The 17,964-nt window shown below is 37.8% G+C and overlaps 1 protein-coding gene across 1 annotated transcript in view; it reads left to right on the top strand.

Annotated features, from left to right (window-relative positions):
- AFDN (afadin, adherens junction formation factor) overlaps positions 1 to 17,964 on the top strand; it is a 142,286-nt gene that overhangs the window by 36,890 nt on the left and 87,432 nt on the right. Inside the window, 4 exon segments of the mRNA XM_030928608.1 lie at positions 2,715 to 2,910; positions 8,375 to 8,490; positions 10,197 to 10,360; positions 13,381 to 13,541. Of these exon segments, the coding sequence (XP_030784468.1) occupies positions 2,715 to 2,910; positions 8,375 to 8,490; positions 10,197 to 10,360; positions 13,381 to 13,541 (637 nt within the window).

The following is a 17,964-nucleotide window of genomic DNA, read 5'->3' as shown; positions in this document are numbered from 1 at the left end:
GGATAGTTTTGCCAATGAATATTTTAGAGACTATTAGATTTATTATAAAGATGGTTTCAGGGTGGTAGTATGCAAGTATCAGAATCCTGGGTTAAAAATACGGCTCCCATGATAAAATCTTAAATTTATACAGCTAAATTTGTATAGGAATTTTTGTTTTCTAAAGTGCTGTTTTAGGAGTCTGTGGAAGGGGGTAGCGGAAGATGCTTGAATGATTCCACGAGGTACAGCCAGCAGATGTGGGGAGAACGAAGGTGAAGGGAAGCTGGGGAGGCAGTGCATAGAACGTGGTCAGCACAGTACCTGGCACAGAGCAGTGAGTGTGGGCTGTCATTAATATTACCTAAGACTGACAGGTTTATAGTTTAGGAGCATGTTTTGCATGTATTTTTAGTTATAAAGGTTTTTTTCTTTTTCTTTTTTTTAGATGAAGTCTTGCTCTGTCGCCCAGGCTGGAGTGCAGTGGTGCGATCCTGGCTCACTGCAACCTCCACCTCCTGGGTTCAAGCAATTCTCCTGTCTCAGCCTCCTGAGTAGCTGCGATTACAGGGGCCTGCCACCATGCCCAGCTAATTTTTGTATTTTTCATAGAGACAGGATTTCACCATCTTGGTCAGGCTGGTCTCGAACTCCTGACCTCAGGTGAGGATCGCCCACCTCGGCCTCCCAGAGTGCTAGGATTATAGGCATGAGCCACCGTGCCCAGCAGTTATAAAGGTTTTAGGGTTGCCAGACTAAAATAGAGATGGAGACATTTAAAAGGATGTCAGCGTTGCTTTGTTACTTGACCCAGACCAGACTAAGAGGCTGTTGATAAAATTTCTGAGAGATGAGCACGACTCTACTCATGAAGCTCCCATTTTGCCAACTCTTTAAGCTTTCTCAGGTCTCACACCCAAAACTGTGGCCGTCCTTTACTCCAGAATCTATGGGTAAGTGTCATTTTTGAACATACATGCTCATTTATTTAGTATTTTCTCCTGGTATAGTGGGGAGCAAGACACTCTGAGCAAGCACAGTAAAGTTTCAGGGCTAGAAATGTGTCTTACTGTCTCATTTTTTGTTTTGATTTTCATAAATTTGTATAGTTGTTAACCCTATTCTAATACAGGTTAAGTGTCTCTAACTTGAAAACCTGAAGTATGACATGCTCCAAAATCTGAAACGTTTTGAGTGCCAACGTGACACTCAAAGGAGAAATGCCTATTGCAGCATTTCACATCTCAGATTCTCAGATCAGACTTGCTGAGTTGTATGATGCAAATATTGCAAAATCTGCAAATGCTCAAAATCCAAAATAGTTCTGGTGCCAAGCATTTTGAATAAGGTGTTCTCAACCTGTATCCCGTTTCTCCTATTTTTCTTCAAATAAATACTTCTTAATTCATACTTATTAGTCAGAAAGAGGCTAGTGGGTTGGGGAAAAGTAAAGAAAGGCTTCATTCAGTGTGATGGGCTTTGAGGACCGCAGTAATGGTTTGACTTCTGAGAAAATGAAAGCCATTGCAAAATGTAAAACCAAGGAATGATGTGTTCTGACTTAGTTTGAACAGCACTTTGGTTGGATTCTGGGTGTATTTTGGTGGATCAGATGTGGAGGGTGAGAGAAAGAAGAACCAAGAATGACTTCAGTTGAACAACTGAATCTTTAATCTTACTTGAGACAGTAAAAGTGACCTAGTAGTTAGAAATATTCTTTGAAATTTTTGTTGGGAGTTGTGCTTTTTCTGTGTGCAAGGAAATAATGGGAAAGAACATCCCACAGTTGTGAGCGTCAGCCCACATTGTAGTAGATGATACCTATGGAGGGGATACCTTTGGCTGAAATTCCAGTGTGGTTTTTCTCTAGAAGTAAGGTTTTGAGACAAATCTAAAATGCATTCATTGATTATAGGCAAGTAGTTCATTTAGAAAATTAGTTACAATTATTAGGTTGGTGCAAAAGTAATTGTGCTTTTTGCCATTGAAAATAATGAAATAATTTTTCAATTATTTTCAATAATGAAATAATTTTTCAATTATTTTCAATAATGAAATAATTTTTCAATTATTTTCAATAATGAAATAATTTTCAATAATGAAATAATTGAAAACCCACAATTTTGCGTCAACATAATACATTCTTAAAAATTAAGAGTTTTCATTTATTCACATTAATGGTTGGGATCAACATTTCCCTCTTGTTAAAAGGAACTTTTTCATTTAGGCTTTTGACCCTTGGAGCTGGAAAGGGACCTCACGGGCAGTACAGGCATGGACTTTGGAGTCTGGTGGATCTGGGTCTTAACTCTGGATCTGCCACATACCAGCTCAAGCACTGAACTCAACTCTATGAGTTTGCACGACTAGATCTTGAAATAGGGTTAAATAATAGTTTCTTTTGAGCTGCATTCTTATAAATATTGTGTGTCATGGTGTGCCTACCACTTGCCGAGGACTCAATAGATGTTAGCTGTTGATAACATCATCTATTTGACAGCCATTATTTCATACCTGAGACAGGTGAGGCAAAGAGAAATTGTAAGTAACTTGTCCAAACTCAGAAATGAAACTTGAAGACTAAAAACCCATCTCTCTAAGTTAGTCTCAGATACTTATGATAAAGAAGCATTTTTTAAAAAAGTGATTAACAGACTTTCTCATTTATTATTACAAAAAGTAAATCCTTTTCAGAGTGTTGTTTTCCAAAAATGTACCATTTTGTTTTCTTTTAGGATTTGGAGTTCCATGGAGTGATGAGATTTTATTTTCAAGATAAAGCTGCTGGAAACTTTGCAACAAAATGTATTCGGGTCTCTAGTACTGCCACCACTCAAGATGTAATTGAAACGCTCGCAGAGAAATTTCGACCTGATATGCGGATGCTGTCCTCTCCCAAGTATTCACTCTATGAAGTGCATGTCAGCGGAGGTCAGTGTATACAGGAAGGGTTTGCTAGAGGCGTGACCTGACCTGTGAAGAGACAGCTCGTCCAGGGGCATTGTGGTCATGTCACAGGTTTACTGCTCATCTCCATCTTTCTTCTCTTTTGCTGGGTAGGAGAGTAGTTGGCAGGCTGAGAAAACTGTTTTATGTCTGGGAATTGTTCTTATAAATCCCTGGCACATATATCTGTTGGAAGTTAGAATGAATATATTAATTTTGCATATGCTTATTTCTCCAAAGATAAGTAGCGTTACATTTATCCAGCATATCTGGGTGTCACATACAGTGTGTAGTATGCTACCTGCTTTTTGAGAATGTTTTATATGGCTCTTATGTAGATATTATATTATTATAATTGTAACACAGTTAAATATATGGGTATGAGTCATCAATCTTGCTGTACTATTTTTGCCTTCTGAAGCAATATATTTTCATTATTCTTTGGGTATAATTTAGGGTGTGTATCTTAAAGAAACCTTATGTATTTAGTAATTTCTACTTGTGCTAACATTAGAAATTTCTGAAAATATCTTACATAGCAATATCAAATGACAACTAAAATTAGACTGATTAAGAAATGTGAAAATTTGGGTGAGTGCCATGGGTTGTGCCTGTAATCCTGGCACTTGGGGAGGCTGAGATGGGAAGATGGCTGGAGGCAATATAGTGAGGCCCGTCTCCACAAAAAAATTAAAAAATAAGTTAGCTGGCATCATGGCACATGCCGATAGTCCCAGCTGCATGGGAGGCTGAGGTAGGAGTAGCACCTGAGCCCAGGAGTTTGAGACTTCCGTGAACTAGGATCGCGCCACTGCACTCCACCCTGGGTGACAGAGCGCCACCTTGTCTCTAAAAAATTAATAAAACAAAAAGTAGAAATTTTTAAATGTTCTCATTGGTGTTTTGGAAATGTTGAGTAACCTGTTTTAGTGAAATACAAATTATAGTTGGTGCAGCAAATAAATGATTTATGTATGCCACAAACCTAATTTGAATACCTCTTTTAAGTTCCATTCGCAGATCTTTTTTGAACATTTTTTTTACTTAAAAAAATACTGCTTTATTTGTACATATGAAATTAGACTAAAGTGTTTGTAATTTGTGGGATTTTCAGGTGTGACTAAATCCTTTTTCCTCAGTAGTATGTAAGTCAGGCCAGTTTTTCGTTATTGTTGTTCAGTTTTTTTCTTAAGGTTATGAGGATATTACTTTCATCATTAATGCCAAAGCTAAATTTGACAGTAGAGGGTGTTCTCCATTTTGGATGATTTTTCTGAATCTGAGTTTTTCCTTTACCTTAGAATCTTTGTAAATAGGTTACAAAGAATAAAATCTCTGTCACTTCCACCTTTTTTTCTTTTTAGTCTGTGCTGTTCAGTTAGTTGAATACTGTCAAGTGTGAAGGCTTTGAATAATACGTAAGATTGGAGTTTGAGATCTAAAAATTGGATGATTTTGATTTTTTAAAGAAAAGGGTGAAAACAAAAAGATAGTTAAAGAAGGAAAATGGTGTCTTCCCCACTCCCTCAGGTACCCTTCCACACCTTTGGGCATAAAGTGCTGATTTTTTCACCAGTGCCTCAGGTATGAGAAAAGCCCTAGCATGCAGGTTCTCAGTCTTCTCTGGGCTACAGAACCCTTAGCGTCTCAGTAGTTTTTTAATAATGGCACCACTAGGCCAAAGGAAATACCTGATAGTCCATTTCATTAAGTCGTTAGATTCAGATAGGTTAGTGTTTAACAGTGAACAATTAGGTAGATTTTGAAAAATAGTGCACATAAAATGATGGAAAACTAAAGCTTTCATTTTCTTCTTAATCACAGCTGCTGTCTGCTGGGACAGTTGTGCCTCTTGGGCCTTTCCAAGCTCCTCAGACCCCAGGAGCCCTCACTTCTTGTCCATGTTGATTTTCAGACAGTGCTGCTTGTTTATTACAGTGTTATGGAAAACCCAGCTTTGTATGTATGTGATGCCGACAGAAGAGATGCTGTGCAGTTTACTGTGGTCCCGGAGCCACGTGAACCAGTTCTTTTTTTTTTTTTTTGAGATGGAGTCTCGCTCTGTCGCCCAGGCTGGAGTGCAGTGGCACGATCTTGATTCACTGCAAGCTCCGTCTCCTGGGTTCAGGCTGTTCTCCTGCCTCAGCCTCCCGAGGAGCTGGGACTACAGGCGCCCACCACCACGCCCAGCTAATTTTTTGTACTTTACTTAGTAGAGACAGGGTTTCACCATGTTAGCCAGAATGGTTTCGATCTCCTGACCTCGTGAGCCACCGTGCCCGACCTACCCGAACCAGTTATTTTGGTGTCTGGCACATGCACCTTGTTTCTCTTGAATATTTAAATGCTTCTCAGTGCTCAGGGATCGCCTCAGCACGTTTGCCTACCGCAGCCCTAGTGAGGTAAAGCCCCAGCCCCAAACCTTCAGCCACAGGGAAGCTCTGCATCTATTCTTTTTATATAGTACAAGTCTTTGTGTGAATTCAATAGGAAACATAAGAAAGGATCATGCTACTTTAAAAACGTGTATGAAACCACTAAGGCAGAAGAGATCTTAAATGCATAAAGATACAGTAGGACCCAGTTCCCTCTTTATCTTCACTGCTTACCCACATGCGCTTTAGAATATCTCAGCCCTCTTGCTTTACTTTTATGATTTATACATAATTGTTAATGTTAGTTCTCTAAAAGTTGTGCTCTGAAGGATTTTCATCTAGTAAAAATTGTGCAACAAGAACAATTTGTTAATTTTGGTTTATGAAAGGAATTCAGACTTACTCTTCTATCCCTAATTTGTTACTCTGGTTTTCATTTCCAGTTGATAATTACCAGCCTCCTTTTAGCATATCCTGTATATAATTACCTGGATAATCTTTGTCAACACTATTAGCGGTAGAACTATCAGTATCATCATTGTTGTCATCATTATGGTGTCATTTTTTATGGGGAGGGTGGTGTTAGTAAACTTGCTCATTTAAAATTTAAATTTTTGACATAGCATTGAAAGTGCTTTTTCAAATTAATAGTTATCTTCCCCTGTGTGAGGCTGTAGTAAGACCCTTGTGCCCTCACCATGTTGTTCTGCCTATCTTTCTGACAGTTTTCTGGAACAACTTATCCTTTCCTTCAAGGGCTGACCTGGTCACATAGTCTCTGGGCATCATTTCGTTGAATAACCTAACCAAAGTGATCCTTTGTTTGTACTGCCTCACCTAGTGTTTTTATTGTAATATATTATTACTAATACAGGAGAGTACTGTTTTCCAGAGATACTTAGTATCTGTAAAGGTCCCTTAAAAAAACACATTTAAAACTAGGATCAAAGCTGGATGTGGTAGCATGTACCTATAGTCACAGCTACTCAAGAGGCTGAGGTGGGAGGGCTACTTAAAATCAAGAGTTTGAGATCTGCCTGGGCTACATAGTGAGACCCTCATCTGGAATCAAATTTTATAGTAAATGGTGACAACGTTTGGAGACCTTTGTTAGAAAAACAAAGTCTGTCTCATATTTATCACTTACTGCTTCAAATATGGACTAATTGAAAAAGACTTCATCTTGGGCTGTCTTTCTTGACTTTCTGTGTGACTGTTGGGATGTGATTATGAAGAGCACTTTGAGTTTAGGACTTGAACCAGTATTTCTCAGAACGTCTTCCAGTCCTTGGAAAATCACATCTTTCTCTGGCGAGGAGTCTGTGTTATCTTCATCCTTATCAGTTGTCTCTTTAGTTATTAGTTGGTCTGTCTGATCCTCATTTATCACTGGCCAAGTTTGTGCTTGATGGAATTTTTACTATCACTTTAATCAGCATCGTACAATCTTTTTTTTTTGAGACAGGGTCTCACTTTGTCACCCAGAGTGGAGTGCAGTGGTGCCATCACAGTTCACTGTGGCCTCAACCTCTTGGAATCAAGCGATTCTCCCACCTCAGCCCTCTGAGTAGCTGGGACTACAAGCACACAGCACCACACCCGGCTAATTTCTTCTTCTTTTCTTTTCTTCTTTTTTTTTTTTTTTTGTCTTTTTCTTTTTGGTGGAGATGGGGTCTCGCCATGTTGCCCAGGCTGGTCTCATACTCTTGAGCTCAATCGATCTACCCACCTTGGCCTCCCAAAGTGCTGGTATTCTAGGTGTGAGCCCAGCCAGCATCGTGCAGTTCTGTCCTTTTCTGCAAAGTATAGCAGTTTGCAGTTTGTGTGACAGGGCATTGTCACATGCATTCTGACCTTGAGATGATGTGACTGATAGGGTGTTGGGAAGTAGGCAGAGCTGGACAGCAGGGAGTGATGTTTGGATAGGGAGTCAGTGATTTTATTTTATGGTGAATTTTACTTTTCTTACTCAACCCTGAAAGTGCCAGGTCTTGTGTTACTGACATTTAGGTTACAGAGCATTCCTGTGACATGTTTCTGAAAGAGGCATTTCTTAAAAATCTCAAATTCTGCCAAATTGTACACTAAAAGATAGAGACTTTATGATAAAGATTTGGGTAGGTCACTCAATACCTGTTTAAATTTGTAGCAGTGGCTCAAAGAACAGTTGAAGGTTTGAGCAGAGTGAATGGATTTCTCCAAGTGACAAGGAGAATTCCTGAGGAGTGTAGCCTGACTTGTGTGTGGGGCTTGCAGCCTCAGATCTGTTGCCAGCTCCTGCTTCCTTAGTCTTCTCCACCCTGGGATGGGTGTCTTGGCCAGTAGGAGCAGGTTCATCCTTCAGTGCTGCCTTTCTTCCACAGCTTCCAGCGACTGTAGGCCTCTGTGAGGTGGTCAGGTTGTGTGAGGCTCTCGCGGAGACCCTCTGGAGTACCATGTTCCTGATAAGTGTGCCTGGGAGGCTTGCTAATGAAAGAAATAATATACCAAATATAGTACTTTATATAAGAAAAGTGGTGGTAACTCTATGGTGGAAGAAGAGGTAAGTGTTGAAGTGGGCAAATTTTGGAGACAAGGATCAGATGCACAGAGATAGGAAGAATAGTGCAGTCATCACTTCCAAGACCAGTGGGGGCTGCTGCCATCGCTTCATGTAGAGTACAACATTAATGTGATGAGAACAATCTCATAGAATTAGTGGAACTTCTGTGTGGTATTAACATTCTATCCTTATTTTCCAGTTGCATATGAGATCATTTGATTCACAGAAATAAGCTTTTAGCAAAAACCATGTATACTTTTTTCTTATTTCATGTATATTTCTCATATTTTCCCAGTTAGATCTAAATGAGGGAATTGCCTGTGTTCAGGTCTGGCACTGGATATGTGATAAACATACAGTAGCAACAAAATATCGAATTAATTAAAACTAATGATTTTACATTTTGAACAATACATTTCAATCTGCAAGTAGGTACTTTGTCTGTAAAATTAAATGTACATCAGAATGCTTGTATTAGCTAGTTCCATGAAATAACCATAGCTTATTCTTTTTTTCATTTCATGTTTTGAAGAAGAAAGAAGATTGGACATAGATGAGAAACCTCTAGTTGTACAATTGAATTGGAACAAAGATGACCGGGAAGGCAGATTTGTTCTTAAGAATGAGAATGACGCCATTCCTCCTAAGGTAGGAACCCTCAGTATTTTATGCCGGTCTTGGTCCAGGGCCAGGTCTGACAGATAAACAGGAGACTGATGTTTTGTTACAGGAGTTCCTTCTCTTTTTTAGCCTTTTACCCTCCTCGCAGAAAATAATTTAAAAGAATCCTTTTTCTCCCTACTTTATCCTTTAACTCAACTAGTAATTCCAGATACTGTTTCTCACCTTTTCAAAGAATATTGATGTAAACTTGTTACCGCGAGATTTAATGATCAGGCGATCAGCTCCAGTTGATTTTTTTTTTCCAAAAATATAAAATCAGAATTGTTCTAATAAGGATCAAAAGGGAAAATAATGCTTTTATATCTATTTGTGAACTTTTTGATGCAACTTTGGTTCATTTAAAGCCTTTTCATTTTGTGCAGGGTTAGGAATTAGTAAACTTTCTTGAATGATGGAATAGAATGATTCTAAAACTTTCTAGGTGGTAGGATATCTGGAATTCTGTGCTGCTGTGTTTATTTTGTGCTAAATCAAGTGGCATCTTATACAAGAATTCATTATGGACAAATGATAGCAAATGCAAAGGTTAAGAATATTTTTACAAAAAATCTTCCATTTAATTCCCCCCTCCCCCCAGCCCCGCCCTGCCCCCCAACAGATTGGGAAGCACTTAATCACTTTTAGCAGCATAAATGTTTCATTTTGTGTGATGTCACTGTTCCATGTTGAAGAGTCATGGAGATGTACAAAATGTATTCTTGACCTTGTTTGTTACTGTGTTTAGTGACGTGTTACATTTTCAGCAAATCCAAAAAAAGTTAAGAACGCATGTCCATTGTTAATGCTATACGTGATTTATTTCATTTCTACTCCACAATTTCAGCAGATGCTATTTCATTCTGTAGATTTTGCTACGGACCACAAACCCTCATTGACATATATTGGAACTCCTAAGACCAGTGCAGTGCTCCAAGTATCTATGAATCAAACGGCAATGTTCACATGATTTTCTTCCCTAACTTATAGAGCAGAAGGCAGTTTTGTTTCCTATCACAATAGCCGTTCTTTTCCTTGTTTTTCATAGTTATTTTCTTAAGTTATCCATAAATATAATGCATCTCTGTCATCTGCTAGCAGGCCATTGTTCAAGGTTAAAATACAAATTAAGAAGAAGCAAGCAAATAAATCAGATCTGGAAACGAAGTTAGAGATTTTTGCACAAACGTAATACTTACAACTGTTTCATAAAAGCCAATTTATTATGGTTACTCTTAACATTTCCTTTAAAGTTAAAAACTGCTATAGACGATTTGTCTATTATTTACTCTTTGTTTTTATAATTTTGTTTAGGTTTCTTTTATTCAGGTTACTTTATGTAAATTACTTGGAGTTTTACTGAAAATCACATTTCATCATTTCTACCCCAGTTTTCTGACTGGCTTTGATTTTTGTTTCTTAGCTTGCTTGCTCGTTAGTTTTAAAATGAGATAAAATATAGATTCGGTGAAGTGCACAGTTCTTGAATGTGCAGTTCAATTGATTTTGATAAATACACCCATGTAACTGTCAGCTGAATCAAGATAAAGACCATTCTCGTTACTCCAGACCTTCCTCTGTTTCAGTAGCTTTGCTCACATGTTCAGCAGCATGTGAGATGAAGTTAGCTAAGTCGTAGGCAGTTTTATGTGATTCTGTAGTAGTCAATATGGTGATAATGTTACTTTCATCAGAAGGCTCAAAGTAATGGACCTGAAAAGCAGGAAAAAGAAGGAGTTATCCAGAACTTCAAGAGAACTCTGTCAAAGAAAGAAAAGAAGGAAAAAAAGAAGAGAGAAAAAGAGGCATTGCGACAGGCGTCTGATAAAGATGATAGACCTTTCCAAGGGGAGGACGTGTAAGTCAGTTTTGGAAATATTTCCCTGTCTTTGTGCTCCAAATCAGATGTTTTTATTGCACCAAAATTGTTAAATTTTCAGATAAATTATGAAAAGGATGAGTATCAGTCAGGAAATGTATTTGGGTATATACTCCTAGTTCTTCTGTGTGGAGGGAGGATAGAGGGTCTTACCTAAGCAGGGTTCATTGCTGGCAATGCCTGTCTTGCTATGCTTGGGGAGAATCTCTGCACTCACAATCTTGCTAATCTTAAGTAAAGTCTTGTTAACTTTATTATTTTTCTTTTTCATCTTCAGCTGGGTTTTTTCTCATTTCTGTGGTTTTGGCCATGAGGCAGCAGTTGTCTCTTATGTACCTCAGATACACTTAATGCCTAGTCAGAGGCTGACAAGGTGAAAAGCAGATTTTCCCTTTTAAGCTTCAGATCACCAGCTAGTTCTCTCCACTCCCACCTCCCATTTCTTATTTTGTCACACCAGTTCCATTGTAGATGGTTACCTATTTAAGTGTTTGAGGATCTGACACAGAGCTGAGGGAATAAGTTAAATCATTACATTTTCACTATAACAAAAAGAGACATTAGGAGAAACTAGACTTTCCCCTTAATGTGGAGTTTCTAGTTCCTGTTTTCACCCTCAGCAGTTTTTGGCTTTTTAGTTAGTACATTTGGTTATCATATGCCTATTCTTAGGCAGCTTGCTGTTGCCTTGGTCTTGATTGCATGGTATTCTATACATTACTTTTGTGTAAATCAAATAATGTATGTTCTTTTTAGAAAGTCAGAATATATAGATTTGCCAAAAAGGGTAAAGAACTTAAAGAATTCACCTGTCATCACATGAACCCAAAGAGAATCATCATCTAGTTTGTTTGTTCTCTATAAATGTTTCTATTTCATAGGCTTGTCTGTAGAGTCTTTAAACAGAAATGTAACCACAGTTTCTTCAACTGGATTTTCACTTGATATTTTTCCCACTAAGATGTTTATATTTCACAAAAACATTTTTAAATGATTATACAGTATTATATAGTTCTTCCATAATTTATGTAACTAGTCCATTTTTGGTGTACTTATAGATTGTTTATAGTGGTTCTTTGTTTTGTTTTTAAATAAATGTTCCAGTGAATATCCTTGTTCTACGACTTAGGGAATTCATCTGATGACTTTTTCAGGGTGCATTCTAGAAGAATGGTTGGGTAACAGGGTTTGGATACTGTCATGTGTTCTGAACCCATCGGCAGACTGTCCCGTACTGTCATGGAGCCCAGGAGACTTCTCTTTTCTTTACACCTGCAACTCTTAGGTGTCACAGAACAGTCTATTACCTCTACAGTATATAATACCTTCCATAATTTGAATTTGTTATCATTAATAAGGAAACATCTTTCCACGTAGTTATTAACCATTTATATTCTTTTGTTGGAGTGGCCTGTCCAAGCCTTTTTCCCATTTTAAAATTGATTCTAAGTGTTCTGTACGTATTGAGGATATTAACCATTTGTCAGTGAATAAGGTATACTTTATAGTGGAATTTGAGCCTATTTTGTGTTGCATGAAAGGGGGTTTAGATATGAAGTTACTAGGCGGTGATGCCTATGTAAACACTTGAGTCTAGTATTACATAATAAGGCTTTATTAAATGCAGTTATGCAAGAGAAAAAAATATACGAAGATACATTGCTCATACATGAAAAATATCAAAGGAGAATTTAAAACTTAGGCTAGGTTCATGCCTGTAGCCTCAGCTACTCAGGAGGCTAAGGTGGGAGGATTGCCTGAGCCTGGGAGATGGAGGTTGCAGTGAGCAGTGACTGTGCCACTGCACTCCAGCCTGGGCTACAGAGCAAGACCCTGTCTCAAAATAAACCAAAACCTGCCAAATGCTTCTACTTTGTGACTCTCAAAATAAACCAAAACCTGCCAAATGCTTCTACTTTGTGACTTGCTCTGTTTATCATCCTATTTATGGGGTGATACATTATTTGACTTAAAATAAGTTAAGTTGTTCAACTTGAGTAAAAGCTTAACTATTTTTAATTCAATTATTTTTATGATTAAAAATTATATCTTTGAAGTATATTTACCAAAATGTAGTTAAGTATGTCAATTACCTAGTGGTGTTTTCAGCTTATTCAGTACATTTGACTCCTTCACAGAAACTGTTGGAGCAATTTCCTTTTTGAAAATTTAACTTCAAGGAAGTTAATGTTTTTTAAATCCTTTAGGTGTTAAAAAAAAATCATTCCATTCAGTTAATTTGGGCTTTTCAAAATTTGCTGTAATTTTTTCTTTTTTTTTTTTTTTTTTTTTTTTTTGAGATAGAGTTTTGCTCTTGTTGCCCAGGCTGGAATGCGATGGCACGATTTTGGCTCACTGCAACCTCCACCTCTCGGGTTCAAGTGATTCTCCTGCCTCAGCCTCCCAAGTAACTGGGATTACAGGCATTTGCCACCACGCTTGGCTAATTTTGTTTTTTTAGTAGAGACGGGATTTCTCCATGTTGGTCAGGCTGGTCTTAAACTCAACCTCGGGTGATCCGCCCACATCAGCCTCCCGAAGTATTGGGAATACAGGAGTGAGCCATCACACCCAGCCTAAATTTGCTAAAATGTTAAGACAGAGTTTTGTAAAATTAAAGTATATTCAGTCCTATATTTCTTTCTTGTGGTTGGAAGGTCATGGTATAATATTGGTCTGTTTGAGGGTAACACTGGTGGAAGTTACTGAAATGTATTATCAATATATTTTTCTTTTAGCATTATTCATGAATAAACTCACTATTAATGTAAACTTTTAATGATAGATTTCTGTGTAGTTCAGTATATTCGTTTGTATTGAGAGAAACTGTATTCTTTATCATTAATAATTGACATGTGGTAAATAGTACATAACAGACCTATTAGGATACAGATGTAGCCAAATAGCAGCTGCCATTTTGATTTTTGTACGACTGCAATGTGTCTATTTCCAATAAGAAAACAGTGATTAAAATATTGTTGGCATTTTTTTTCTTACAGTGAAAATTCTCGACTGGCTGCTGAGGTTTACAAAGACATGCCTGAAACCAGCTTTACTCGAACCATTTCTAATCCTGAGGTGGTTATGAAACGACGGAGGCAACAAAAATTGGAAAAGAGAATGCAGGAATTTCGGAGCTCAGATGGGCGGCCTGATTCAGGTACAAACTTGGTATTTTTCTCTGTTCTACCTGTTGCAAAGAGCATTGTTTAATTACACTCTTTATACGTGCATGAGACCTGCTTTAATTAAAGCAATGAGTGAAGTAACCTTTTCCTAACAAATGTGTACCATATACTTCTGGTACAAAATCAGCCTACCCTATGTACAAGAGTTCTGTTCACATAGGGATATGTTTAGTTTCATACTTTCCCCCAGTACAGCTCTTTAAAAAAAAAAAAAGCTAGAAAATTTCAAGTATATACAAAAAAAGAGAAAGATACAATAAACTCCCGTGTACGGCCCACCGAGGTTTCTTCTGTACTCCAAAATACATTGCCTCCATGTTCAAACTATTATTGGGAAGCAAATCCTTAACTTCTCATTCTTTCAACTATAAATATTTTAGTATATTTTCCTGAAGGATAAAGATTCCTTAAAAAGCAAAACAAAATATAACCACAGTATCATTATCAATATAAAATAATTGGTAATAATTCCTTAATAGTATCAAATAACTAGTCATTGTTTAAATTTTCCTGATTGCCTCAGATAATTCTTTCATTTGGGATGGGATCTAAATGAGACGTAACACATTGAATGCACGGTCACTTGCTTCTGCGTCCATCGCAGATGCTGCTCAGGACTCTTTCTCCTGAGCATATTTCAGCCTAGTGTCCAGAGACCCACCATCTGGGGGGAGCATTGGCCCACCCTAGCGTTCGTTCTTATTTTGACCCTTAGCACCCTATAACTGAGTCCTAATTACATACTTCACAGGACTTGTTGTGCCAGTGATTCAAAAAAGATCTCAGAGAGTACGGGACTTCTTGGTTCCATAAATATTTTAATAGATTATATTTGAGATGTGAATGATTCCTTGTTTATATATATTTTTCTTGTTCTGTCAAGAATTTGAAATAATTTATAAATATATGCACCGAAAAAAACACAAGAAAATAAGGAGTTTGGAAGAAAATATAAAGAAGAAGAGTAGTAAAAAGTTTTTAAAAGACAAGAGGAATGCTTAGCAATGGCTACATGTGCTAACCACATGCCAGACCTGAAGGCACTTTGTATACTGTAAGAATGAGTTTGATATTATTACTGAAATGAATTTCTGAATTTATTCTATGGTTCCTTTAAAGAATATTCCAGTATGGGCTAGAGGTAGTGAGTCATGGTAAACATAGCTAGCTTGGAGTGTCAATTTTTATATCTAACTTTAAAAAATACTTGTTTTAATGAAATATGTTTTAATGTGGTTAGAATGTAACATTTACATATATATATATATATTTTTTTTTACGATGAAATAGGAAGTTTTTGTATATCACTTAGCTTATGTCCCCAGATTCCCCCATGTATTTTGCACTGCCATTGGGGGTATTTTGATGGAAAAATTTGATACAGTTTGTTAATAAGCTGTTGATGAGTTTTAAGCTAGGGGTTTAGAAAGCTTTCATTGTAGCCTGAGCTTTCTATCTGGAGAGATTACTGTGGAAGCAGAGTGGAAGATGGATTTGAGAGAATTCTGATTAGAAGCAGGCATGCCCATTAAAATTATTGCTTTGCCCATATAAGGAATAAGGGGCCTCTGAGCTGTGTCATTGACAGCAGGACTATAAAGGGAGAAAGGTCTGAAGAAATATTAAAGAGGTGGAATTATCAGGAACTGGCAATAGACTGGACTTTACTGAGGAGGGGAGGCATTCAGGATGGCCCCTCTGCTTTTGATTGGAAAGATGTTGATGGACTGTAGAGTGAAAGAACGTTTGGGGGTGGAAGGTAGGTTTTGGTTATGTGTGTCACATGAAGTGCTGGTGGGATATGGGATATATTTTAGGCCAGTGTTTCAGTAGCACATGGTGATTAGGGTTTGGGAGTGATCAGTGTCGTTAGTGTATAGGTGATTCAGAAACTTAAGGGAAAGCCATTGATAAGAGGAATCAGCAAAGAAAACAGGAAAAACTGCGAAGAATTAGGAGGAGAAATAGCAGAACATCTAAGTACAGCTTGTCTATTAAAGGGGTGATTGGGGGTAGAAGGAGCATTTTTTATATGTAGACTCTGAGGAAACTTAACTAAATATTGATAACAAAAAATGACCCTTTATGGTTAATACTAAGGAAGCCAAAAGTATTAATGAAGTCTAAGGTTTTTATTTGTTAGTTTTAACAAATAACTTGCTCTGAAAAAATATATCCTTACAGCCTACTGCAGCTATCAGCCTAGCTATCAGGTTGATTCTTCAGTGTGGGCTGGAGACAAGGGCAGCTGTGAATACTCCTTCTCTAAGAGTGACAACTGTGTCTGTTATTTTTCTCTCTTTTACCCCAAGGATTAGTTTCTCAAGTTCTGATGACAGAACCTACATGTCCCCCTTAATTTGGTTCTGTTAAACTCACCTCACAGCTGATCAGGCATCATAATTCGTAACAAGCTTTGCCCCTGAACTTTGTATTTTTTGACACTTAGTTATATTTGCTTCATGATGGCTTCAAAATGTAGTTGACCCCAAAATACCCTACATATCTCAATTAATTCATTTGTGTCACAAATATTCTACTACCATTTATTGTTATGGTTTTTTTTTCACTGATAAATTAACAAAATTGTGAGATAAGTTTTAGTTGATTCTTCCTCTTCTTGGGCTTTTTAGTGCGCAGTCTTAGGAGTAGCAGGGCACTGTGAAGTGAAGAAGCACATGGAGCTGGGGTCAGGGTACAGTTGGAACCACTGCACAAACCAAGAGCCACAGTTTCTTCATCTTCAAAACGGGACACTAACCAAAATCATATAGATGTTAACTGCAGTCTACCTAATTGTTTATTCATCCTATTGTACATATTTTTTTTTGTGACTTTCTTGAGGCCGGTATTTGGATGTGGAGTGTAATTAAATAAGGAGTGTACGTTCTGGTGTCATGGAAAACACACAGTTTAAATGGACTCCTCTCCTGTTGCTGATCTCCCTATCTTCACCCAAAAGGCAGGATCCTCTTTGGAAAGCACAAGTGACATTTTGCCCACCTCCTTAGACACATGCACGCAGACACACAGTCATACAGGTGCACTCTCTCTTGCGCGCGCGCACACACACACAGACACTCATACACACAGAACTTAAACCCTTCCAGTGGCTCTCATTTAACTGGAATAATTCAAACTCATGATGTGATCATGGTCTGAGAAGTCCTGTAGGATCTGGTCTCAGCTGGTTTCTGACCTCATCTGCCCCTTTTCCCCTCGCTCTGTCCGTACTGGCCAGTGAACCCAACCAGACTTACCCCAACCCTGGGCCTTAGCAGTTGCTGGTCCTCTGCTGAGACAAAGCCCTTCCTTTAGATTTTCACATGGTTACTTCTGTCTCGTTGTTCAGGTCTGAGTTCAAATGTTTATTCTTCAGAGTTTTTGGCCAGTCATCCAAGCTTAGGATGCTCTCAGTCATGTTCTTTCTCACAACCTTTTATATTTCACAATGTATGTCACTATTTGAAAGGTATTTATTTGTTTTCTTGTTAGTCTTCTTCCTCTGCATCCTGCCTCCCAACCACAGAGTGTAAGCTGTTGAGGCGGGAACATCATCTGACCTGCTTATGGCTGTTCCTCTGCATTGGAACAGGGGAGCTGCTGGGCAGTGTGAGCGTGCACATGGTAAAGATGTGCTGCAACCTGTGATTCCCCTGGCCTGGCCTAGCAGGTCCATATTCCAATACTACTGTGGACTAGTTGGTTTCTTAAAAGACCAACATGATTTTACTGTGAGCTAAGTTATCAAAATGCAATTCGTGCCAGACTTGTTGAAAAAGAGAGTATGAGAAATATTCAGTAGCTGAAATAACTGCATTAGAATTAAAAAGTAATAGAATCATGGAAGTTAAGAATTTGCTTCAAGAAACCCACAGATTTTCTAATCTAGCTCTCTTAAATTACAGGTGAGAAAATTGAGAGTTAAAGAAGCTGGAGTGCATACCTAGGGGCACACTGTCTTAATGGGACTGTGGAGCCTATCTTAATTTCTTCCCTCAGTATCCTTTCATCTAGACTTCAGATTTCAGGGCATATTAATCTTGGACCATAGGTAGAAAGCAGATTATGACACCAAAAGTGACAATATTATGACATATACATGTAGATTTCCATTAAAAAGAAACACAAAAGAAAATGTCAGGATATCCAAATTGCTCTGCTGTAGTTGGTTTTCTTTTTTTCCCCTAAATAAGTTCACAACTATAAAGGACATTGTAGTTTGTAGTGCCTGGAAGTAAAAATAGAACTTTGCTCTGTTGGCAAATCTCTCATGAAAAATATTTGGCCTCGAGCACCTGAGATCTCCTGGTTCCTACTTCACTTTTTAAAAATGAATTTATTTAGTGGGTTAATATTTAACTTTATCTGGGTTTTTAGTTTGTTTCAGATTGA

This window comes from Rhinopithecus roxellana, chromosome 4 (assembly GCF_007565055.1).
Source record: "Rhinopithecus roxellana isolate Shanxi Qingling chromosome 4, ASM756505v1, whole genome shotgun sequence".
Classification (NCBI taxonomy): domain Eukaryota; kingdom Metazoa; phylum Chordata; class Mammalia; order Primates; family Cercopithecidae; genus Rhinopithecus; species Rhinopithecus roxellana.
The sequence above is the reverse complement of the archived record's forward strand: the minus strand, read 5'-3'. Positions and strand labels throughout refer to the sequence as shown.